Here is a 26,580-nt window from a genome sequence, read left to right on the forward strand (position 1 = left end):
TTAATCTATCCAAGTCTTGTTGTTTTGGGATGTGTGCTGACTTAAATTCAGTTATGTTTGGTACTAGTGGTTTGGGAGATGTATACAATTCAACTGGTACATTTCGATGTGTAGTATCTTTGCTTTGCTTATTTTTGTCTACTAGTCGTTCCTCTGGAGGTTGTCGAATGTTTACATTACGTATTGGGGGTGGCGTTACGATAGGTGGCGTTATGATAGGCGGTGATCGATGTGCGTTTGTTTGTTGTCTCGTGATTATTTGTGGTGTAGCGGTAGGTTGAGGTGTAGGTCGCGTGTTTGTTGTCACTGGGTTTTGAATAATGACAGGCGTTTGTTTGGGTTTGGGTTTATGTAGGTCAGGTATATTTATTCCCATTTGCTTGGCGTATGACCTTGTTACTGGTCTGCAAGTAGATGTGTTTGTAATCGGGTTAAGAGATTCAGTCTCTGTAATATTAAATGCAATGGGTACAACTTGATCAATTTCGGAATCGTCGTCACGAGGGGCTCGGGAGAGAAAATCTGCTAAAACTAATTCAGTTCCTTTCTTATAACCAATTTGGAAAATGTATCCGGACAATCGTAATATTAGTTTCTGTAAACGGGGTGTACATGGCTGATCTTTTGAATTCCAAATTTGTACAATTGCTGAGTGGTCTACGAATGCATCAAATTCGCAACCCTTTAGTAAATGTCGAAATGTTGAAACGTTAATGTAAAGTCCAAATAACTCTAATTCTGTGACGCTATATCGTTGACAGGCTTGTGGTAAGATTTTGGAATAATAACCTATTATGTGTTCTTTACCGTTTACTGTTTGTGTTAAATATGAACCTGTTGCGGTTCTTGAAGTGTCGCTATATAGCGTAAATCTACCTTCTTTTCTAGGCATTTGAAGAGTTGGTGGTTTAACCATTAATTGTTTAATTTCGTCAAATGCTTTCTGGTGTTCAGTAGACCAACAAAATTTTCGGCGTTTGCTTGCGAGTGTGTGTAACGGACGTAAAATTGATTGTATTTGAGGGAAAAAATGGGATACATAATTTACTGCACCAATAAATCGTTTAGTTTCTTTATGGGTTCGTGGGACTGGCAAATTTCGGATAGCTGCACACCTGTCGCCTAATGGTGTGATACATGCGTGTCCTGAAGAATTAATCAGGATGGTGTGTCCCATATATTGCACTTTATTCTTGAATAACTTACATTTCTTTGGACAAATTCTAAAACCATTTAATTGTAGGGCTTGTAAAACGGAAACAAGGTGCTGCTTATGAGCAAATTTGTCTTGGCTAAATAAAATAATATCATCATGATGGGCGATACAGAATTCTCTAGAATTTGGGATTTCATTTAAAATTTCGTCAATCTTTGCTTGAAATATACCTGGTGAAACGTTTAATCCTTGTGCTAATCTCTTATAATAATAATGCTTTCCACCATGATATGAAGCTATACCTGTGTATTGTTGGGCATGTTCGGCTAATGGTACACAGTGGAACGCTGATTTCAAATCAATTACGCTAAGAATCTGTGCATTAGCGTTACCTATTGTTTTCAGAGTTTCGGCTAATAATGGGAATGGGTGATTAATACGTTTTATCCTGGAATTTAGATAGCGAAAGTCTGTGACAACTCTTTTATCTTTTGAATTTTTCTTTGAAACAAGAAGGACAGGGGAAGTATACGATTGGTGTCCTACTGCTAAGATTCCTAATTTGACTAATTTGTTCAATTCGGCCTCAATAACATGTTTGTCTTTGTTTGTCGCGAAGTATGGTCGAATAAAAAATGGTTCATCGTTAGAGAGGTGTATGTCAGCTTTGAAGTTTGGGCAGCTAGATAGTTCACCGTATAGTGAAAATGCATTTCTGTTTTGTTGTAAGGTTTTATACAAATCTTCTTTTTCTCTATGTGTTAAAACGCTGTCTGTTAAATCAACTTGTTTTCTAATTATTTCTTCCTCGGTTAAAGTTAGCAATGGGTCTGTACGTTCTAAATGTGGGTACTTGTTTGCGTTGTCATTGGTCAACTTTATTCTATCAATTGGTAGGTCGTTAGTAACTGTTACAAGGTTGGTTAAGTGAAGGCTCGCGATAGGTTGATGTGTATTTAGAGATACGTTTCTGTTTGTGTTGTTAGTGATATCAATGTTGGTTTCTCCTCTATGTAATTTTACTAACATGTCTGATGGACAAAGTTTTGAAATATGGGTGGTTGCATGTAGAACAACATCAGAATTGCGTACGAAGGCGGGAACCCTTCCTTTTAATTTAACTGTTTTAGTATCACCGGGTTTAAGAAAAATCTTGTGTACTGGACGAAAGCTAAAAATCTTTGGTCTAATGCGAAAGGTGTTTTCCTTAAAATTTAAAGTACCGTCGAGTTCAGACAATGTTTCGGTTCCAAGTATCAGGTCAATACCTGTCAAATTTTTAAAGATTAATGCTGAAATTTTAAATTTGTATCCTTGGATAAATAATTCGAATTGCACTAAGTGGTTGGCATATAAGAAGTCACCGTTACCTAATCGAAATTTAGTTGTGTTCACTTTAACTGGCTTTAGACGCGATAAATAAAGTGAGGAATTAACGTACGATTGTGAGATTATAGTTCTAGTTGAACCACTGTCAAATAAAGTTAAAACATTTCTACCATCTGGTAAATTTCCTTTAACGTAATTTCTGTCGTTAAGTAACAAATCAATATTATCTGAATTCCCTAAGTATTTTGCCTTAAAATTGTCGTATTTAGTATGGGGGGCCAGATTATAGGCGGCATCTAGTCCCCTTTTTAAAAATCCTGCTGGTGGCTAGGGTAGTAATTGTTTGACTGTTGGTATGGGTATGGCGGGGGATAGTTTCCGTAAGAGCGGTTTTGTTGTCGGCAGTGCCTTGCTATGTGGCCTGGTTTCCCGCAGTAATAACAGGTTGGGGGAGGTTGTCTATATCTTGGGGTCGGTGGGGTCTGGAATCGGGGTTTGTATGGGCTTGGGCTTCGATTTCGTCTTGGGACATAATTTCGGGTGGGGGAACGTGAGCGTCGAGTATCATCATTAAGGGATCGTTTTGTTGTGGCCATGTCTAACTTGAGAGAATTTATCTCATGTTGGAGCGATTCGAGACTATTAGGCCTATCTGTTTCCTTATTGATATTGAATGAAACTTCCCGTGTGGCATCATCTACGGAAAGGTCAAGGTAATTTTGTGTGCTATTTACAATATTTTCAATAGTGGCATCGATTGGGGTGGACATGGCTACAGCTGCTCTACATTTTGGTGGAAGGGTCGAAATAAATTTATTCTTTATCTGCTGGTCAGCGTATCCAATTCTGTCTGCGGCTTGTTTGATTTTGGTTAAGTGCTTTTCGGCGTTGTCGCCAGTGGTGTATGTAATTGAATCGTATTCTCTTATGTGCGCATAGATTGATTTGTTTTTACTAAACCTGTTGATGAATTGGGTTTTTAAGGATTCCAGTGAATCAAACTGCTTTCCCTCAATCCAGAGTCTAGCTTGGCCCTGAAGGCTACGTTTAAAAATACTTATTACATTAATTAATTGGGCATTGTTTACAGGGTTTTCTAACGTGTGGGCCTCAAGGTAGTCGGTAAACGATAAGTAATGTGCACTACATTGGTCGTGATCGGTTATGGAACCGTCATATCTTTTGGGAAGGAAATCGGTTTGTCTTAGGTGGGGCACGGGGTGAGGATTGACGGGCTCATTTAAAATTACTTCGTTATCAACAACGTCGACCATACTTTATAATATTAATTATTAATCAAATATCAAAACAATTTAGTGTATATGTAAACTCTCACTTTTTCAATAAAGGTTACAAATCAAAATTCGAAATGGTTTCGACTTACCCCAAATGCTTCGGATCCAATTAAAATGAATTAAAAGAATGCAAAAGTGTTCAAAAATGTTTAAATGTTCAAACAACGAATTAAAAAAAAATGCGAAAGGTGTTCATCAATGTTCAAATTTTCAAACAACGAATTAAAAAAAATGCGAAAGGTGTTCATCAATGTTCAAAAAAGTAAATGTTAAAAAAAACGATCGAAAAAAAACGGCGTGAAGTTGAAAGTGTCCAAACGAAACAGTTCTTGTCCGCTTGCTTCTGTTTTGATTCTTCTTGGGTCTTCCTCGATTATCTTCTTTGTCTTTATCCAATGGTTATAATTTCATAAAATTTCTGCTTGTCTCGATTTCATTCAAATATAATTTCAGCTTGTCTTTTGTGTCTTCCTCGATTATCTTCTTTGTCTTCATCCAATGGTAATAATTTGATCAAATTTCTGCTTGTCTCGATCTCATTCAAATATAATTTCAGCTTGTCTTTTGAGTCAAAGTAAATTTCTCTCCTTTCAAACAAATATGGTTATTTTTGTCTTTGTCTTCGTCTTCGTGTCTTGTTAAGTGTTTATTTCTTGTTTTCTCACTCCGTTCCTTATGAAATTTGGGTCTTCCACCATGTAATATAATGTTGGGTTGTTGAGGTACTAATGAAGGACTCTGACTCGCTTGACTGTCGTAACACATATATTATTTATTCAGTATAATACTTCAGTACAATATACAACTATAAGTATAGATAAGGAACGGACATTCAATGATGCTGTCGGTGAGGTGTGAAGTGTGTTAGTCTGCTTCTGGAGAAGTGGCTGTAAGGTGTGTCTGGGCCCTTCTGAAACTTGGGAGTATATTGGCTCAGTTCATTTGCATAATGTCATTACATCATCTGTGAGGGTAACGATTGGTCCTAAGTTGATCCAGGGGTGTTTAAGTGGGAGTGATTAACGGTATAATAAGGTATTTCTGTGATGGATGACACTGTCAAATCTGTACTTAAATAGTGTCGACCACTCCTGGTTTAACGATGGGAAAGTCACAAAATTAAGCTAAGTGTTTTCTTTAGGGATTCTATTATAAACTAAATGGTCATTAAAACATCTGGACAAACTCTCCTTTGGACTTTCTGGGTCAAGTTTGTGAACCTATTTGAATTCCGATACAAAGGTCAATTTCTTAAATATAAAAGTATATCTTTATATCACATTATACTATTTAGTCTTATTTTTAGTACTGTATTATTTATTTATTTTATTTAGATTTAGGTTACATTATATAATTTTGAAGAAAAAAAAAAAAAAAAAAAAAAAAAAAATATATAAAAATATAATATATTATTGAATTAGATAAATGGTAAAATAATGTTAGTAGATAATATGGTGGGCGGTAAATATTTATATATTATATATTAAGTGTAGTCTTTCTATGTCTCTTTCTATGCAGCAGTTAAGTATTGTTTACAGTGATAGTCTACAATTTCACCGATTCTCTCGGGTGCGAAACGGAACTAGCTCCAAAAAGTGTCCGAATTTATGTTAAAAACAAATTTAGCAACAAAAAAATAATATCTATGGCACGCCCATAGTGCATTTAATAGGAGAACAATGAGTATTAAACAACAGATCGTTTATCATTTGTGTTTCTCTTACTTTTATCGTTTTAACATAAAATTGTTGATGAAAAAAAAAAGATTAACGTAGCCTTAATATAAATAGATATTAAATAATACTGTATATTTGTGAACGAATACAGTATCCAACAATTACACGCCCAAATTGCATTAGTGTACATGGTCATAATTAACGTAAGTAGTAGTACAGTCCGAGCAAACTTGGGAAATACCTGTATTTATAATAAATTAATAATAAATAAATATTTTGAAGACATATGGTACCATGATTAATTTATATAATAAAAAAAACCTTTTATTCACCAAACAATACATTTATATTCGCCGCATCATTATTTTGTATATTTATGTACTAAAATAAATAATAAACCCAATTCTATTCTTAATTAAATCATATTTATTTTAATTAGGCCTATTTATTAAATTTTAAATTTTTATATATCTTTTTAAAAATTGAATATATTTGCAAAGGCTCTGATAACCTTTGCTTTCGGTCAATATGATGTTTCCTAAATTATTATTATATTTGATTAAAACGATCAAAGAAGAACACAAATGATATTCGATCTGCTGTTGTTCAATACTAATTATGTATTTGTACTTTGTACGACTATTTCGTGTTTGAATGTTTTTTGTATAAATTTGTTTTGCTTAATGTTTTGATGTTTTTGTGTACTTTTTATACGGTATTTATGTAAATGCAATACTTTCAGTTTCTGCTGCTTTTTGGTATATACAGTACTTTATACTGTATATGTTTTTTATACCGAAATAAAATAAAATGTTCTCCTATTAAAGGCTCTATCGCGCATCGGCGTGTCAACGATACTCTCGTTTGGTTTTACTTTTTGTTGCTAAATTCATCATTTTTGACATAAATTCGGACGATTTTCTATAAAAGTTGGGTTTTCATAATTAATAAGAAATTTGAAATAAACGACAACTAAGGCACACATTTTTTTGCAACAGAATTTTTAATACTAAACAAAAAGTACAACAGGCGCCTTCAATTAAAGACCACTTCGTCAGACATGTTTCTCCTGTAGGTCTAAAAATTATAAATATTTGTGCTGCGTTGGTAATCCCTAATATTTGATTGATTTCTTCTAACCCTAACCCTTTTATTGTGTGATATTTGAGCAGTCTGTACTGTACTTTCGTTACTATACTATGATTACATTTTAAATGTTTTATTCTGAGACATCTTGTTTGTATGACTTCCAACTGTTTAATCACAGCACATCTTGCGGCGCATATTCAATAATGTTTGAATGAGCACAAAAAAGGTAGTCTTTAATTGAAGAGACCTGCATTACATTCCAGTTTTTATAAAATATTACACCGTAAATAAATAGTACGCTACTGCGTTTTTACTGTTCTGCAGCCCAAAATGCTGATTTGGTTTATACAAAAAATAAAATGCAGAAGAAATTAATTCCTTTAAAGTATAACTTTTACAATGATTAGGCCTAATACACCTTTTGCGATGGGTATAACATTATACAAATGTTCAACGCATCATACAATAATATTAATTACTTTAGTGACATAGTCGAATGATGGTGGTCTGAACCAAACATACTAAAATAAAATCAGAAAGAAAAGGAACAATCTTTGGCTGAAGTATGAGCATACTTGTCCAGTTCATATTATAGGTCAGCTGAGAAGAATAAACTATAATGTTTAGGAAATTAATACTTAGAATACCAATATTACCATTAAAATAAAATGATATTATCATAGAAATGTGCCTTATATAAGTGTTTAATGTTAACAATACTGGCATTTTCTTTTATTTAATCTTCTGTTTTTGTTATGTATTGTGATATCTGAGGATATCTACATTATAATAGGGGATATTTAAGAGAGAGGGAAAAAATGTTCAAGAAATTGAAAAAAAGGAAACAATACAGCAGAAATAAGAATACGAATGATAGGAGAATGGAAAGAACATAAGGAATGGTCTAAATAGTAATTACCTGTATAATAAATTCACAGTCATAAAGAAATTGTTAAGCACCAAATCACATCATGGACATTAATTAAATGGTTAATGTATATACATAACTAATTTTTGAAAATATAGCTAATAACTGTATAATAATTTGCATTATAAGATAATAAATTTCAGGTTTAGTTGTTGGAACCAATATGTTTGTCAAAAATACAATTTTTGGCCAAATAAAATATAATACCAAATACCAATAATAACAATATAGAATAAATCCAAAAATTGAGAAAACATAGGTTAAAATAGTACTATAATTAAATTAGAACATTTCAGATATTATATATATATATTTTTCTCATTCTCACAGATTTCCTCATCTTTATCGTTTCAAATTAATTAATTAAATTTCTGTATATCACCGGGCGGTTTAGAATTAATGTTCTGTGCCTGATTTGTTTATATATATATATCAATATATATTTTTTTTGATTGAAAAAAAAGACATGTGTTTTAGATTACTTGAAACCATTTTAAATTTGATTAAAAGTACGGTATTTTTTAAATTAGGCAAATCTAATACAGAATTAAACAAAATAAAAAATAAGTAAAAAAATCCAATACAGAATTATTAATTTCAGTATAATATAAGACCTACTAATTGAAATGCCTGTCAATTTTTAAAAGCATTAGCTCTAAATTTGTCTAAAATGACAGTAAAACTATGAAAAATGCAATTAGAAAAATGTAATCAAAACTACTATCTACTTATCTATTTATTTATTCCGGATTAAATGTTTAAAAAGTACAAGGTCTAAATTCTAAAATGTAATAAATGAGTAAAAGGTCTGAGTATTTGATTAGTATTCCAGCTTCACCACCTAAGCTACTTTCCTATATCCCAGCCTTATATGGCCTACTACTATCCTACATAATTGGTTGGACTAACATGCAAAAGGCATAAGTAATGTGTGATATACTGTAAATAATTAATACTGTCCAAATATAGAAATTACATTTAATTCACTTTCATGTACATGTTTTTTGCAGTGTAATTGGTGTTTTTAATGTGGAACATTTTTAAAAATAAATCTTATATAAACATGATTGATGTTGACATTAAAAGGTCACTTTAGAATATTTTGATTTTAATGTCCAAATCAAGATAGTATTAGTTTTATTAAAAGTTATGTGTATAAAGATGTTTACAGTATATTTTGTAATGTAACTTGAAATGTAACATTTTAATTTATGTTGCTAATGATTCAGCCAATTTCCAACTGAGTTGGTGTTTTAAAATATATATCACATCAGAATTGTTAAGCCTTCTGAATGCAATCAACCGAGCAACATGGAAACCAGGTTAATTCATAATTATTTTAACATAATTTTTTTGTCAGAAATCAACTGCATTCCAATGGTATAGCCCTTTGTTTCTGAACCATAACTGTAAACACATACTATTCCCTCTGCTTCTTCTTTCCCTTCTTTTACACTGTAGTAAGCTAGGTCAGATTCTTCTGCATTCACTGCACCTAGTGTACACAACTGAGACCAGGTTTTACAACCATCTTCACTTAGGTGAAGTGTAAGATCCTTATTTGTTTCATTTCCATGACTTGCCATTGCTATTTGGAAGAAGTCATCTTTCTTGGCTGGTAAACGTACAATACCACCCTAGATAAAAAAGCAATTTAAGGACAAATTATACAAATAATGAATTTATCCAAGGAGTAGCAGAGTTCAATACAACATTTTTTTTTCTACAGTATAACTTCTAATTCATCAAATCTTTTATCAGAATGAACTGCTTTAATTTTTCTACACAGTAGTGATGACAACATTTTAGAATATGTACATTAAAATAGACAGGTAGTGTTATACTATACAACTACATTATACAAATACTACAACTAGACAGACAACACTAGAGATACAAACTTTCATATTGTAAAGTACCTGGTATTCTGGATTTGCATCTTCAATCTGGCCTTTATCACTGTATATATGGAAACACTGCTTAGAGCCCTCCAATGAACAGCTGATGTAAACCTGATCCTTAGCATATTCAACAACCTAATAAAATCACAGGATATGATAATATGGCATTTAGAGATCTCTACTAAAATCTGTGTGAAAAAGTGATACCACAATTTCAAATAAACGCAATGGAAAATTCTTACTTGTATATGTTCACCTAAGGTAGCATCTGGTGGAGCATCTGGTGGTTTAACATCTGTTGTCCAGATGTCACCATTATCATCACTTGTCATTACAAATAGTCTTCCTGCAAAAACAACAGCACAAATAACTTAAATTAAAATAATTAAAATTAATGGTCAGATCAATGCCATAGTGTATGGAGAAATTTTAATTATTATATTTAAAATCTCTGATTGGTTATGTAGAGGCAGCTCCAGAGCCATTAAAATAAACTTGCATGCTTTAAAAATGTCTCACACAAGCTATAGTGACAAAGCATGTAATCTGCATCTTTGGAATCAGCTTATCTGTAAAAATGCTTCTGTACTGTGTTCTTTGTAGAGCGCTATAATATCAATTGTTATTATTTATTACTTGTTCAGTTTACAAGAATAGTTGATGTAGATGTTGATATTAATTTCCTAAAACAATAAAAAGGCTTTGCCATCATCTTTTGTATTTTTTTTTAAGACTGGCAGATGAATAATTTTATGTTCATAATTATTCAGAAACTACACTTTTCAAGAACTATCTCTGTACACTACTTACTATAGAATGAGTACACCCTCTACATTCTATAATTGTATGTAAAGGGTGAAATGAGGAGGACAATAATCTCTATATTAATTATGTCAGGAAACTAAGAATGAGAAAGAAATATGAATTGAATATTGTATGTGCAATGTTTGAGGGCAATTATTTGACAACTCTTTCAATGCTACTTTCTTACGCTGATCATTTTTCAGCTTCAAAATTCCTGCAATAACCAATTTTCCAGAATTTAAGCATACACCATCACCTAAACCTGAAAAACACAATGTATTTTTTGTAAGAAAATCAAGAAAACAAATTTTCCTGATAAACATTATAAACCAAGTAGAAGTAAAAATAAAATAAAATAGAACAAACAAGAAGATGTAGATTCGGATTAAATGTTTCTTTTGCTTCATACCTATGGTAAATGTGTTTAGAATTGTGAATGAAGTAAAATGACAATTGTATATGTTAACAAATACAAAATAAGAAATGTTGATAAATTATGTTATGAGTTAACATAAAAGAGAAAACAATACAAGCAGAAAATATGTTTATGATGATTTTTCAAAATATATTTTAAAAATAAAAAAATATGTAATGTAAGTGAAAATATATGTAAATGCAAAAAAAAAAAAAAAATGTATGTTAACGAATAAAAAATATGTATGTTAATGGATAACTAGAAAAAAAAAAATATGTAATAGGAGAAGAATACAAGCAAAGATTATATACTGTATAGATAATACATAAAGTTTTTAAAATTAAAACATGTTGATAAATTATCTTATGAGTTAACAAACATTTTTTTTTTTTTTTAAATCAAGCAGAAAATATATGTATGATGATACAAACATAATTTTTTTTAAATCAAATTATGTTTATGCTATAAAATATATGGAATAACATTAGTAGAAATGTATGTTGAACATAAAAGTATGTATTTAGTTGGAAAATAAACTATGTATTTAGTTGGAAAATAAATTATGGATTAAAAAAAAAAGAAGGTAAATACTCTAAACATAATATGTTTAACTGTAAATAAACAAAAAAAGTTAAGTGTTCAAAGATAACAATGGGAAAGAAAAAAAACTAAAAAAGAACTGTACTGTAAAATTATTATATTATGTATTTATGGAATAAAAGTGGGATGAACCCATGTAAGACAAAAAAATGACAATTGTAATGAAAAAGAAATATTGAAGTAACAAACCCAATAAAATATTTCCCTGTAAATCCTAATATAAATCAAGCATACAGTATACTTACTTAGACTATCTACTGGAAAGCTTGCCAAATCTAGTTGTACATCATTTGGTCCTTTCCATTTCTCTCCATTATCATCAGATTCCATCATCATTATCTTCCTCTCTTTTGTGTTTTTATTTTCTCTAACACACATGATAATTACCTTTCCATTGTTCTTATCGGTCACAATTGGTACTAGATTGTGAATTCTGTGCAGTAAATAGTACAAAAACAAATTGTTAACACTTTCAATCATGTTAACCTTAGTTTTTTCCATTTTACAGTATTTCTTCCCTACCCCCATCCCCTCCCACCCCAAAAAAGTAAATAAATGGAGGAGGAATATAATTAGTTAATTTGCTATACAGATACAGATTTATGAAAAATAAATAAAAACACAAAAAAGATACCAACATCTTTTCTGAATTATAGAGATGGTTTTGGTGTAGCATTCTGACACTTTTATTTGATAACTTTTCAGCAACATCAATGATAATAATCTATATGCAAGAAAAATCCTCAACAACTGATTCTGCATTGCCAATTATCCCTCATGGAAAACACAATAGTTTTTAGGGCCATACCAGATTATTATTGCAATATCCCATTTCCATACCTATTATCCTTCTCATGTAAAATCACTCTTGGTTTTTCCCATTTAATCAACCTCTTTATGTTTATCTTTCCTCTTCTCATAATTAAATCTGATTTTTGCTCACAAAAGACAAAAAAATGAGAATTTATACAGATCACTGCAGGATATCTAAAAAATAAACAAAAAAACATCTCTATAATAATGTGTACTGTATATTCAAATTCAAAGGTTTATTATAATTATATATATTATTTTGTATCCTCCATTCAAAAGAGCTTCATGCTTGTATATTTAATGACCATACAGTAAAAAGAAATGGAACTTTAGTTATATGGGGAAAAAAGAAAGCAGAATAGAAGCTGTTACTAACATTTATACATTTAAAGTTTAAATATGTATTAAATTTTTTATTTTTTTTAATACAGAACATTGCTTTAAATTTCTAGATACAAACTAGTTTCTTATCGCATATAGGAAAAAATCTCTCTTAGACCAACAAAGTAGTAGAGAACTAAAAAAAAATGTAAATACAAACCTCTCTAATAAACAAATTTTAATTCCATATTAAAATATTCTGTGTAATATTATTTGTAGATGGTGGATAAAAATGGTCATAACAATTACCTGTAAATGTTTCTTGGTTCCTTATCAACTGCAGCAAACACATCCACTAAAAATAAACCAATTTTGTAGTCATAATTAAGTTAAATATTATTTTTGTATGTCATTTTGTATGAAATTTTAACAATTTTAACAAAAAATTCATTGCAATGCATTGCATATTGTTGATTTTGTCAGAATAATAAAGATTTATCCATCAATTATCTCATACATTTAATTATTGCAATGATTGCATAGTTAAATCTAAAAATCCAAATGAATTAGATCTGGTAACAAATTTGTATCTTTTTTAAATTTCCATACCTAAATTAAACAAATAAATTAACTTTTAAAAGGGTCACAAAAAGACAGTGACTTCTCTCATGAGGACCCTTAGAACAAAACAAACAAAAAGATCTATTGAATATTTACTTCTAAAGAAAATGATTTTTATACCATACACTAAAGTAATTTGCAAAAAAATTTCTTATTTCAAATAAACATCGCTCTAAAATATCAACCAAGTGCGTCATTCCTATACGTATGCATCACTTTACCTCTGGGAGTTATGGTAATATTTCTGATATTATTTTGCAGTGCGCATTATTTTAAATGTATTAAAAATAAATAATAAATTTAATAATATGACTGTTAAAATGCTATGATTTTAAAATGTTACGCTGACAGTTGCATTTATTAGGGCTACAATATATGTTTTGGGAAATAAACTACAGTACTATTCATCAGAATCCGAGAATAGCAATTCATTCACAGGATAGGGCATAGGCAGAAATTGTGAATTGAAATGGTGAAGCTAATCTACTTTTACATTGTCAAAATTAAAAGTGGGAGATGGGGTGGGCTGGGCCACTCTTCACATTGTGTTACAGGTTACTTTTGAAAAGCAAATAACCAAAATTAGGGTTCTGGAGGCAAAAGCTGAAAAACAATTGGCTTACATTGTACACACAGGCTCGATGCTCTTGTATGTAATAGTTTATTTATAATACCAATCTGTGTAAGTTCACAAATGTACTGTCCAGCATCAACTAATTCCACTTTCACAAACTCTAAGCAGGACCCATTACCATCAAAAGTTACATTGCATCTTTCTTGTACTTCTTTGAATATTTTCTTCTGTTTTGATTTATCAGAAGACCATATCAATTTTTTTACTGAATTAGTCTTCTTATACCAACTGACGACAATATCTTTATCCTTTATTTTATATTTGCAAGTTAAAGAAGCTTTTCCTCCAACTGATGTTGCAAAACTATCATCCATGTCTAAAACTAAAAGATAAGATACTGAAATACTTAATGAATTTCTCATTCATCTATTTCTATAATTCTATTCAGGCCATGTCAAATTACCATGGAAATGTGCATACCTGTAATTTATCATATTGACAGACATAACGTCAATAAGGTTGAGAGGGTTTGTATGCAAACTTTACAGATCACACACAAATTGATATGTTTTACCAGCTCTAAATAACTCATAAAGAATCATAAGAACAGCGTGCTAGAGTTTGTTCTACAGGCATAATGAAAGCAACTTGACATAATTTCAGAAAGAATTTGGCTCAGTGAATGAACCACAATAACACTTATATCAAACATACTTACAGCAATCCACAACTAATCTGCTTGTTGCCGAGTGGATTTCACTATCCTTTCCTTCTGTCACACATTCACAAAGGAAGTCACCAGCATCAGATTTTTCAACCTTAGAAATTTCAAGATAACCTGCCTGCTCTTTCTTACTAAATTTAACTTTAAATCTGCCAAAAACTGTGAAACTATCATCAGCAAGTTTCTTCCATTTATCAGATTCATATTTATAGAAAATAAACTCTTTAATTGATCTTTGTATTGGTGATGTAGTAAAAGGAATCTTAAGGTTTTCTCCTTCAATAGACCGTACAATTTCTTTCATTTTTAAAACTGGATCTATAAAGACAACAAAAACATATATTGTAAGTAAATTACCAAAAAAAAAATATACCACACAAAAATTAGGTTTTTTGTCAGATATTTTTTAAAATAGTATAAATTAGTATACTATAAAGACTACTATATAAATTAGTAGTTAATTGTTTATTACATTTTAATTATATATAAAATATAATATTATCATGATGATTTTTTTTTTATTAAATAATATTTTTTTTTTATTTATGGACATCATTTCATTCAAACAGGTCTTCAGCTGAGCTAAAGGATGATTATGTGTTTAGATGTTTGGATTCTGTTTTTCTTTAAAGAGATTAATGTTTTGAGATTTCATTGCTTACATAAAGAATAGGTAATTTCACTTCAATGACTTTATTTAGATTTACTTTTTTTCTTGCTTTCAAACGACATTTTATATTCAATTTAGCTATTGGCATTGTTCAAAGAATAAACAATGATATAACACATAGAAATAAACACACTTGGGAGAATTGCATGGTGATTCAGAAAAAGAACATTGAATTATAGCAAAGAGCAAAGCAGGACATGAAACTGTACATTCTCTTTTACAAAATTCTGTAAAATATAAGCACTATACACAGATGCTCGTTTGAAAACACTGCACTAAAATAAAAAAATGCCACACAACAATATGCCAACAGATAATCCACAATAGTCAGGAATGAACTGAAAGGGTGAGAGCCAATGATGGATATAGATGAAAGCACTGAAAAAATGACAATGTACATAAAAATGACAAGGATTATTAGAGATCTTTTCTAAATCACAGCATAATGAGAGATATAAAGGTGAAGCTTTTATGGGTAACAAAATCACTGCATTGGTTAAAAAATACAAATACATACACTTACCAAATCTTTTATAAACAAAAGTTATGTTTACATTTTTGTGAAAATTTCTAAAATAAAGATACTGGACAAACCATGTTACTGGAAATATTTATTTCTTAAAAATGTTCAAAAATAGGTATAGACAAACATCAATTAGTTTCTGAATCTGAAAGTCTATTCCTGGTGTTTCTTGGAATTTAGAAATTATTAGAAATTCTGACATAGTGAAGAAGATTAAACTTCAACAAAAATCAATATTTTCCCATTTATAATTAATATCATGTATATAATTTTTTTTTATTGTGTTCTAAATCAAATCATCTTTGCTTCATAGTACACATATGATGTGGATAAATCATGAGGATCTTAATTTAAGATTGGTATATCAACATTATATTCTATTACTTCATTCAAAGAAAACAAAATGTTTTAACACTGTACATTGTAAAGTATATAGAAATAAGGAATAAGGACCTCAAAGTGAGTATTCTTCTTCATATTGATACTAATTATTAAATACTATTATTATTATTATTTATACAGATCAGAAATATAATATGGGTGATACCTGTTTTTTTTTTAAATATTTACCTACCAGAATTTATAAATTTGCCTTTTAAAATAAAAATATTTGGCAAATTATGTATCATATGGTGGAAGGTATTGATTTCAAGTTAGTGTTCCTTGATATGCAAGACTAAATTGACCAAGACTTGTCTGTTTAAAATCAATAGAAATGTCTTTTCTTGAATTAAGTCATTTGACTAAATAAGTCATTTGACTAAATATGAGATTAAGTTGACCAGACTGTAATTAGGGATTAAGGGAGGATATCAATAGAGGTGCCTTTGTTTATTGATTTTTTAAATTTATTTTTATATACAGTGATAAAGTCTAATAAATAAATGACATTAATTAATATTAATATTAAAATATTTTTATTGATTGTCTTGATTATATTATATTGATTTCAATAACAATAAGAAGAAATTAAAGTTAATAATTAACATCTTCAACATCAGGCAGATTGAAAGTGTAGGTCCACTTTTAAATTCTAACAATACAAAAGATAGTTTCCATTTTTAGGCTCTATTTAAAAAAAGAAAGACTTTAAAACAAAGGTTCACACTGATAAAAAATACAGTATACATAACACTTTGCTTGGCATTACCACCCACTACATGCAGTATAGTTCCAGACCAAACAATCCAACAAATTATTAAGTTTCAAGAATGAATCCGTTCATCAATTCCAAACTAAAGTATTATTAAATTTGATCGACACTACCTCTGAAAAAACTTCAAGGAATGGCACACCCTTGGTAACCTCCTTAATACCAACATTCTGATTATGATCCTGTTGTATATCTGTAGATTTAGGTGTATTACCTTGAACTGTTAACCTTCCAGAACACCTGTGTATTTTGTGTACTTTGTGTATTTTGTGTTGCTCCGTTTCTTTAAATTCAACTTCACATATGTAATTTCCTTCATCTCCAGATTCAACATTCCTGATCTCAAGATATGCACTGCTTTCATTGACATATCCACATTGATAGCGTGATGTTGAATCAAGTGAATTTATTGATGTCAGCATCTTGTTTTCTTTACCTTCAACATGCTTATACCATGTCACATTGGACATTTCACCATAATTCTTAACATTTGTTAACTTCAGTATCAAATTAACATAATTCACACTCTTTCTGGTAATAATGGAAGGAATATCCATTATGAGAGGAACTACAAAAACAAGACAAAACAAATCATCACAATATTGTGTATATCACAATTTGTTTGCAAATAATTAATAACAGGTATGTGCATGCAATACATATAGAATAGATACGATAAGGTTTCTTGTTTTATTACAACTGTGAATGATGACTTTAAGTTTCAGATTGAAAAATCCATAGTTGTTCACACCTTCATGATAAACAGACTCTACAATGTTGTGTTGATGTCTAAGATGGGGTCACCAAGAAACCACTTTATCAGGTTCAATTGTTTTTTAATGATATTTATGCCCAGGACAGTCTTATAAGGGCCTAAATTAGTAAGTAAGTTGCTTTTTGAAATTTTGGTATTATAATAAGTTCAATTTTTTTTCTCTTTTGTGGTGTAAACACCACTTTTATTCACATTAATATCATCTTTCATGTTATCACCATAAAATCATATTATTCATCACATTTTTGTTATATTGTACATAATATTCTACATTTATTACAGTGAATTAGGCTGATGATAAATCAGTATATTCAGAAATAAGAACATTTCATCATCTTTAAGATTATTTCAACATAAAATTACCTTCCTTAACTGTCAGCTGTGTAGTGTCTTTTAGTTCTTTTTCTCCATCAACTGGCTTCACTTCACATTGATACTTGCCAGCATCACCAAGTACAACATTCTTTATCTTCAAAGACAGAATGTTGTCTTCTTGGTAACTTGTTACTTCAAATCTATCATCTTCTTTACAATCCTCAATCTCTGTTGTGCCATCTTCCCTAATCTTCTTCCACTTGTAACATGTTAATGGCATATCTGATGGTTCATATCTGCACTTCATTTCAAAATTACTGTTACCTTCTTCTGTTGAGTACTTGGGAGCTGCCATCTCAATGCCTTAAATATATAATATATATAATAATATATATAAATAATAAAAATATATATAGTACAAATATTAATTGAATGAATTTATGACAAGTATAATATAATATTGTACTACGGTTGGGGCAACATTTTTTGTTACTTGATTTTCTCATCTTTATCTTTTCAAATTAATTAATTTTCAGCATATCACTGGGCAGTTTAGGATATATTCTGTGCTTGTTAATTTATATATTATGATTAGCCTACTAATTTAAATTCAAAATAAAACTTACAATAAACAGATAAATTGTTGACACCTGGATGCTGCTGTCTACTGCCCTCTATGCTGCAGTTGTACTTCCCTGAATCAGATCTCACATGATTTAGAAATGTTAGGCTGATTCTTCCTCTACCACTTGTAGACACTTAAAAAACACAAAAACAAACAAAATATCATCTAAAATTTAATTTCTTCATTTTATTACTTTTAATTGTGAAAGTAAAAATGTTTCATTGATGTGCATTGTCTATGCATCGGTACATTCAACATTTCAGACATTTTATGAATTCAGTGTGTCAAGAGTTTTGTTATAAATTTCTTTCTAAAATTAAAGTTAATTAATTTAATGGCTTCCAGAAATATTAGTTTAACAGGAATCTTATTTTTAAATTAAAAAAAAACAACAAATAATTTATTTTGCATCTAATTTGTGTATTTAATAATTACAAAAAAAAATAATGTTACTTACTTGAGTAAGAAGTTTTAGATCTGAAAAACAAAAAAATATACATTATAAAAAATTAAGAAAAAATACAGATTTAGAAATGGTGCTGAAATGATCAGAGTTCATTGGTCTTTCCCTCTACAATGTAATTTATTTATATTTGTAATAATTAGAAATAATAAAAAAAATCACAATGAATATTATCAGTACCATATTAACATTTTATGAAAAAAAAAAGGTGTTTGGCATGCCAGACAGTAGTGATAAATTATCTATATAACTTTTTTTTTCAAAACTAAATATATTCTATATTTGTAAAATTTGACCACTATCAATAGTGAAAAGTTCCAAATTATACAAATGATTATGTAAAATATGGAATAAAAATGTATATTTATTCATTTATGTTGTGGTAAATTCATATAACAAATTTGCATTATTACTATGCAAATTACAATAAAATCTATAAGCTGATCTTTTGACATTCAACAAATTTCCTCTATGTAAATTGTTGCCTTTAATTAATGGATGAAATCATAAAAATGTAAATTTGAATAAAGTGAAACATAAAATTTAAGTATTTATTTTCTACATAACACACAGTTACTATTTAAAACATTATCTATTTAGTATAACATGCGATACAAGAAGAAACATTCTCCCAATTCATAAACATTCATTAGTTGTATACTATTTTAATAGGTTTAATTCAAATAAATTAATATAAAATAAAAGCAAGCTTGTGTTTAAAATACTCAAAAAATAAAGATGCACAAAGCTAAAAATTCCCAATTGAAGTTATAAAAAAAAATTTAATGTACAGGTATAAAATAATATTCAATGTAATATGGTAATGAGTTTTGAATCAAATAATATTACAGATACAAATAATGGCAAATTATTGAAGAAATAATCTGGTAAGTTTATGTACATGATACAGGATTCTGAATTATCACAAGTAGTCATATTATAAATGATATAAATGGCCAGATGCAGCGAGAAGTGAATGGCAAGAATATATACTACATATCTATGTATTTAAGTGTATTTTGTAGAAGACTGCAACCAAGGTACGAACAAAACAGAGGCAATGGCAGGCAATGAAAGACTGTATATAATCTATGGTAAATAAAGCAACCAAAATTATGTATGCAAAGTATGTAAATTATTATAGTACAGTATTAGGGACAGCAGATAATGAAAGGAAAAAGTTAAACTACCAGATTAGTCAGGCAAACCCTAAAACCGATAAAGATAAATTGCCACAAAAAAACAAAAACAACACAAGAACTAAATTGTTTGCCAAAGAAAAAAATAGATTGCTCGTTCTTCAACATTCGCTCATAAAATGTTTTGTAAAAAAGCATGCACATGAATTAAGCATAAGGAATCCTATTCACGCAGTTTTATTTGGGTTTTTTTTTTAGCTGATCTGAAGAATCTGAAATCCTCCATTTATCATGGCTTGTAAATTAGACTCATTTAAACAAACCCAATTTGTGTTTTGTATGTAACATTAAGGGTTGAGGGATGGGGGAAGAAGATAGGTACAAAGAGGAAACATTTTAAAATATATTCTTATCCACTCAGTAACGAAATATTGTTTTTAATGTTTTATAGGCCTATAAATAATATACCACTAAATACAGTAAAACATTTACGATTTAATACGGTACTTTGTTAAAACTCTCACTGTCATAGTCGATTGAAATAGTAAAGTACATGTAACGATACACCACTACGACGTTTATATATTTTTAAATTATTAATTAATACAAACGTTGAGAAGCAACTGTCAGTAATAACGTTTATTTATTTGTATATTATATGTTTATAATCTAACAGTAGGGCCTACCCACACTCACAGTAATAAAGTTTATTTGTATATATTTTTATATTACATCTAACAGTACCAACACTCACAGTAAGAAATTTACGATTCAAATTGCGATCAAAAGTGGTTAATACCTTAACAGTATTGTACAGCATTGCAATACTATTTATGTTTATTCTCCATGGGGGCCCATAAATCTAAATCTATACCTCTATGGTTAAACCAAATAATTTGGAATGTTTATTTGTATATTATATGTTTATAATCTAACAGTAGGGCCTACCCACACTCACAGTAATAAAGTTTATTTGTATATATTTTTATATTACATCTAACAGTACCAACACTCACAGTAAGAAATTTGCGATTCAAATTGCGATCAAAAGTGGTTAATACCTTAACAGTATTGTACAGCATTGCAATACTATTTATGTTTATTCTCCAAGGGGGCCCATAAATCTAAATCTATACCTGTATGGTTAAACCAAATAATTTGGAATGTTCCATTCATCACAAATCAATACATTTGTAAAAACGTATATTAAATGTATCACAATAGTATTTTTTAAGAAAATCGGCCTGTCTTCAACATTATGATACTGTACTCGAGCTGTTCAACCGGTTTTCAGCTATTAAAAACAATTATCGAAGGAGGAGATAGGAAAATGCGAAGCCTCCTCGCATTTTTGTGGCGGGTATTTTTCAAGATGGACATCCATTAGACAGTGTATACCACGATCGGAAAACACCCCTATTTGGGGCAAATCGTTGAACCTAAATTCGTTTTAATCGTCAATAACTAATTATCTAACTTAATTTAATTAGTAAACAGGGTTACATCAGGTGGTTAAAATCAGTACCGAAAGTACGAACCAACTTTATATACCATCGAGTAAAAATTCTAGAAGTAAGGCGCGATTTACCGAATTTTGCCCTTACGTAAATTTATATATAGATACTTAAGAGGGTTTGGTGTCATGTAAGGTTTTGGCAATTCTCATAGCAAAAAACTATAAGCATTTCACTACTTTGCATAGATGTAGATGTGTTGTACATACTGTAACTAGCAGAGAGGTTTTGAATCGTGAAAGAAATAGAAATGGCTGTAGTAACTCTTTGGTCACATAGCATGAAGTACTTCGTATAATAAATGAAGTTTTATATGTTAGTGAAAAGTTATTTTGTGTAATTTTGAATATAATGGGTAAATATGAACAAAAGAGCTTTGCTGGAAGTGTATCTTTATCATAAAAAAAATCCCAATAAAAATAAAAATCAAATACCAAAAACATTACCTTTCATTCAAGTCTTTAGCTAGAACATGAAATAAAAAATAATACAACAGTTAGACAATACAGGTGTGATGATGGTATAATAGCAACAAAAAAATACAAAACTATATAGTACAGTAATTATTAGGATTTTGAGTGGTCATTGTCTTATCAAATATCAAACAACAACATTGGGAATAGGTTATGGAAATACACTGGTACATTTATGACAGTACAAAATAACAATTAAAAGTCCAACATTCTTGTTTATAACAATTTAAACTTAATCGGGTGTAAGTGTAAGACGGCATCTTAGCGTATGATCATTTTTTAATTTGAGAATAATGTGGTAGTAATATTTTATTACAATTTTAAATAGCCTAATAATAATTTAAAGGTCTTTATCTTGAGTGGAAACATGTTTGCTATGCGTTTTATGTAAATGGTCATAAGAAATAACATAGATTCTATATTACCATTACCACTTGTCTGTGTAAATTGGCCATTAGAGGAAAGTATTTTGTTCAAAGTGAAGAATAAACAGAAAAAGATCAGAAAAATTATATCAATAAGAGTCATTACAAAGTACCAGTATGTATTATAAATACAAACACCACAAGTACAATGGTAATCATTAATACATATATAATACAATGGATACATTTATAATAATGGATACATTTATAATACAATGAATAAAAATACAATACAATGGATACAAATACAATGAATGTAAAATAACACAAAGTACTGATAGTATATTAAAGTAATTGAAGCTCAGTCTGCAATTGAAAGAAAACCTGTAATGGGTATAAAAGCATAACAAACAATAATGACTACTACTAAAAAAGAAAGTGCAATCTATTCTATTAAATATTTGTTAAAACAATGGCGTAATGGCTATGAGCACTCACTGGCTTAGTCCAAGGGTTCCTAAGCTTATAAGGGCTCCTGAACTGCGCCCAGACATAACAATTTGTCAAAAAAAAGGCTAAAATGCCTCAAGGCCTCCAGCGTTTGAGAGCCATTTTGGGTCGCTAAACTGCGTTACAAAAAAATTAATAAAAAGATATTCATTTATGTTAATATACAATAATTGGTACTTTTTCTATACCAACAAACAATTATATTTTTTTCAATCAATCAATCAATCAATCAATAAACTTTGGAATGTATAGAATTATAGAGTACTACTACATTTTCATGAATGAAAGTGATGATTACAAATAAAATATCATACAACAGATTCAAATAGACTGTATAATACAATAGTTCAACAAAGCCAGCTTGCACAACGTGCAGTTGAAAAGTAAAAAGCTGAAATTACAACACATTAGCATCATTTAAAATATATATATATATATATATAACCAAAAAAAATATATCAAAATTTGAGATAATAAAAGGAAGAAGGCGGGTTCCTAGAAAGCTACAGGATCTTGAGTTGTGGTGTCTGTGAGACAGAGGAACGAAGGGACAAATCAACAGAAATATCCAGCTAAAGCATGCATTTGTAAAAATTTGTCAATTCTACTGAAGTAAAAAAAAATGCATTTAACAAAACTTTTCTACATTTTTTTTTTGGAGACTTTCAAATTACCTTTAGGGTGCAACACTCCTTGAGAAAACTCAAAATAAGGTGTCTGTTCCTCGGTTCTTATTATTTTCGATTTACATGTACTGGGACGCAAATCTAGGTCAACATATTTTATCTCTTTCTATAAATAGAATAATTGCAATAATAGAAAAAACATGTATCTGTAAACTATCCTTTTATACCAATATATAAATCCAACAAGGAGATTTTCAAATGGTTTGTTACCATATTTGCAATTGATACCATTGGTATCTCATATTTTAAAACATTTTAACTAACTTACAGGTTCTGCAGCTGGTTTTTCCTTTTGATCAGTTTCCGATATTCCTATATTGAAAAGAATATCCACTACAATTAAGTATAATCAACTGACTAGACTACTCCTATATGATGAATAGATTTATACAAATTAAAGAAATTACTAATAAATAAATTATGCGCTCAGAGGGCGTAAAATTATTCTTCATATTGAAGATAAAGATACAGATAACTCAATATTTTAATAATCATGACGTCACCAATATATTAATTTTCCTGAAATTTAATAGGTATTTTCTACTAATATTTAAACCAAAATATTAATAATTTGAAAATTGTTGACACTATCTATGATACTACTACCAATGATATTGTAAACCAACGATGTCGTTGGTTAAAATGCCTTTTCTGAATATGTAAACAAATTAATATAGTTGTCAATAAAAATATAAAACAAGTCTTCTATTCTTTATGAGAGTATTGATAGAAGTTACACTGTTTTCAATCTACATTTCAAAACAACTATATACCTTTCTTAACAAGCTTTCCCTGGGATACTTCCATATACGGTGTTTGTTCTTCATTACTTATAATCCCTCCTGAGGAGGTACTGGCTTGAAAATCAAGATCCGCATATTGAAGCTCTTCTTCCTAACATTTTCATAAACTAATCAATATCTCTTTTAAAAAAACAATCTAAAATGGACAAATTAACTAATTGCCAGATTTTGAATAGACAAAATAATTCTTCTATCTCAAACGAATAAAGAAATGAAAATTAAACAAAAATGTTTTAAGGGATTTTGGTGTATATTCTCTAGCAAAAAAGTCAACTTTGCTAAGAAATTATCTTTAATTTGCAAAAGTGTCCGTCTAAAAATCTAAAATACCTTGTGTTTATCTTCAATTTCTGATATTCCTATAGTAGCATATAAAAGAAAATTAATTAAAACATGATAAAATAGATATACCACTTTGAATGAATTACTGCATGTATGTACTATAATTATTTACTACATATATAATACTAGTCTATAACTTATTTTACTTTACATTTAAAATGCAATTAAAATAGTTTCAGGTAGCATATACAGTACATTAAGACTGTAAATTAATAAATCAAAAACAAGATCTACAATCATGCTTTCTACAAAAAAAAAAGTTGTTTGTAATATAAATATCGTTTGTATTATTACGTTTGTTAGTTTCGATCAATTAAACACAACATTTAAATGTTAGAAATTATCTATTCTACAAAATGAATATACACAAAAGAAGATGATAATTATAAAGTATAAGACATTATAAAATGCAACACATCAAACCAATCAACTATGACTCAGACTAAATGCTAAATATGTTAGTCTAAAAAAGAAAAAAAATATAATAAATAAATGATATGCTAATCCAATACTATAAAATTAATATACCAATCAGAACAATTATATATTTTAAAAAACCGTCCACTTACAAAAATAAAAGCATGGGTAGATTAAAAAGCGGGACAAATAGGTTTTGTGGTTACATAGGACAAATGTTAAGCTGTCTATTTCTACACTATAACTGCAATACTAATTCATTATAATTAGTAGAAAAAAATCGGCAGCATAATGAGAAAGGTTAGTAATGTATGTTTGGTCAGTTGTTAGTAAAAATTACACACATTGCAGTGAAATCATCTAAGAACTGTCCACAATGACAAAGTTAAGCATACATTTTGCCAAATGATATTCTTCCAAAAATACACTCACTGGGTGAAGAATAATAAAATGAAGTGATTTTTTTGGCATTTTTTTCTACTTTGCTACTGTACTTATTGTAAATAAGCAGCAAAATTGTCTTTAAAAATATGACATCACCAGTAGACTTTCTGCCACGCTGTCCAACTTCAGCATAAGTGACAGGTTGTTCAAATGACATAGAAGAACCAGATTCAACATTTTCATAAATTATTTCGTCCTGTAAATACATTTTGGCCAAGTCACAATAGTAATAATATCCTGGACTTATAAAGCGCCTAATGTTGTGAATGACCGGCGGCTTGCAGCGTAACTGGGCTAAATTGTGCACAAGTGAAACAGGGGTAGATGGCCAAGTACAATGGGGTAACCACTCCTGGGATGCACTGGATTCTCGCAAACCAGGTTTGTAAACTGGACATCCAGTCCAAAAAGACTAATTTTTACCAATGAAGAACACATTTTGTTTTGCGGCACACCGGCCTTATAGCACTTAACCACTTGAATCAACATTGCTTTGATTATTATATTCACACGTTTAAAAAAAACTTAATTTTAATACTGGATATCTAGATAGACATAGATCATATTTTCTATAAATGCTTCAGAATTGATGCATATGTCTTTACACAATTATTGTCATATAAATTGGGATTACATAACTTTAAAAATAGCTATAACAATATATATATTCAAACATTTTTTGTGCATGCCACTGCGTTTTTAAAGTTTTTAAATAAAGATTCTTACTGTATAACCGATGTTGAAGGATCCTCCTTAAATAAATATAGAACAAACAGATATTGTAATATTAACAACTTCTAATACAAAAATAAATAAACCTGTACTTCATTAGCAATTTTAACAATACAATAATTAAATTTCTGAGACAGAATAGTTTGCTTGATTGTGTTTGGCCACTCTATAACTACTCCCTTAACACACCCTGCCCCCATCCCCACTTCACCGTCCACCTCAGTAATAACTGCTGGTTAATTGAGAAAAATAATTTGTAAATGCAAACATTGACAGCTTTAGAATTCACTGTATCGTAAATTATTGTAATGTTTACTGTAACTTAACAATCAAATAAAAACAAATTCTACAATAAATGTATACTCTATTGCTCATAAAGAGTCAG

General features: G+C 29.5%; 1 protein-coding gene across 1 annotated transcript; it reads right to left on the bottom strand.

Annotated features, from left to right (window-relative positions):
- Positions 1-6,450: 6,450 nt before the first annotated feature.
- On the bottom strand, positions 6,451-17,115 carry LOC140056305 (uncharacterized). Its single transcript, XM_072101631.1, has 10 exons — positions 16,807-17,115; positions 14,241-14,564; positions 13,572-13,904; positions 12,637-12,682; positions 12,034-12,180; positions 11,439-11,626; positions 10,366-10,440; positions 9,617-9,720; positions 9,393-9,509; positions 6,451-9,110 (listed from the first exon to the last, which is right to left on the bottom strand). Exons 1-10 carry the CDS (start codon positions 17,060-17,062, stop codon positions 8,808-8,810), a joined length of 1,893 nt encoding a protein of 630 aa, XP_071957732.1. The 5' UTR covers positions 17,063-17,115; the 3' UTR covers positions 6,451-8,807.
- Between the last annotated feature and the right edge of the window lie 9,465 nt (positions 17,116-26,580).

This window comes from Antedon mediterranea, chromosome 8 (assembly GCF_964355755.1).
Source record: "Antedon mediterranea chromosome 8, ecAntMedi1.1, whole genome shotgun sequence".
Taxonomy (NCBI): domain Eukaryota; kingdom Metazoa; phylum Echinodermata; class Crinoidea; order Comatulida; family Antedonidae; genus Antedon; species Antedon mediterranea.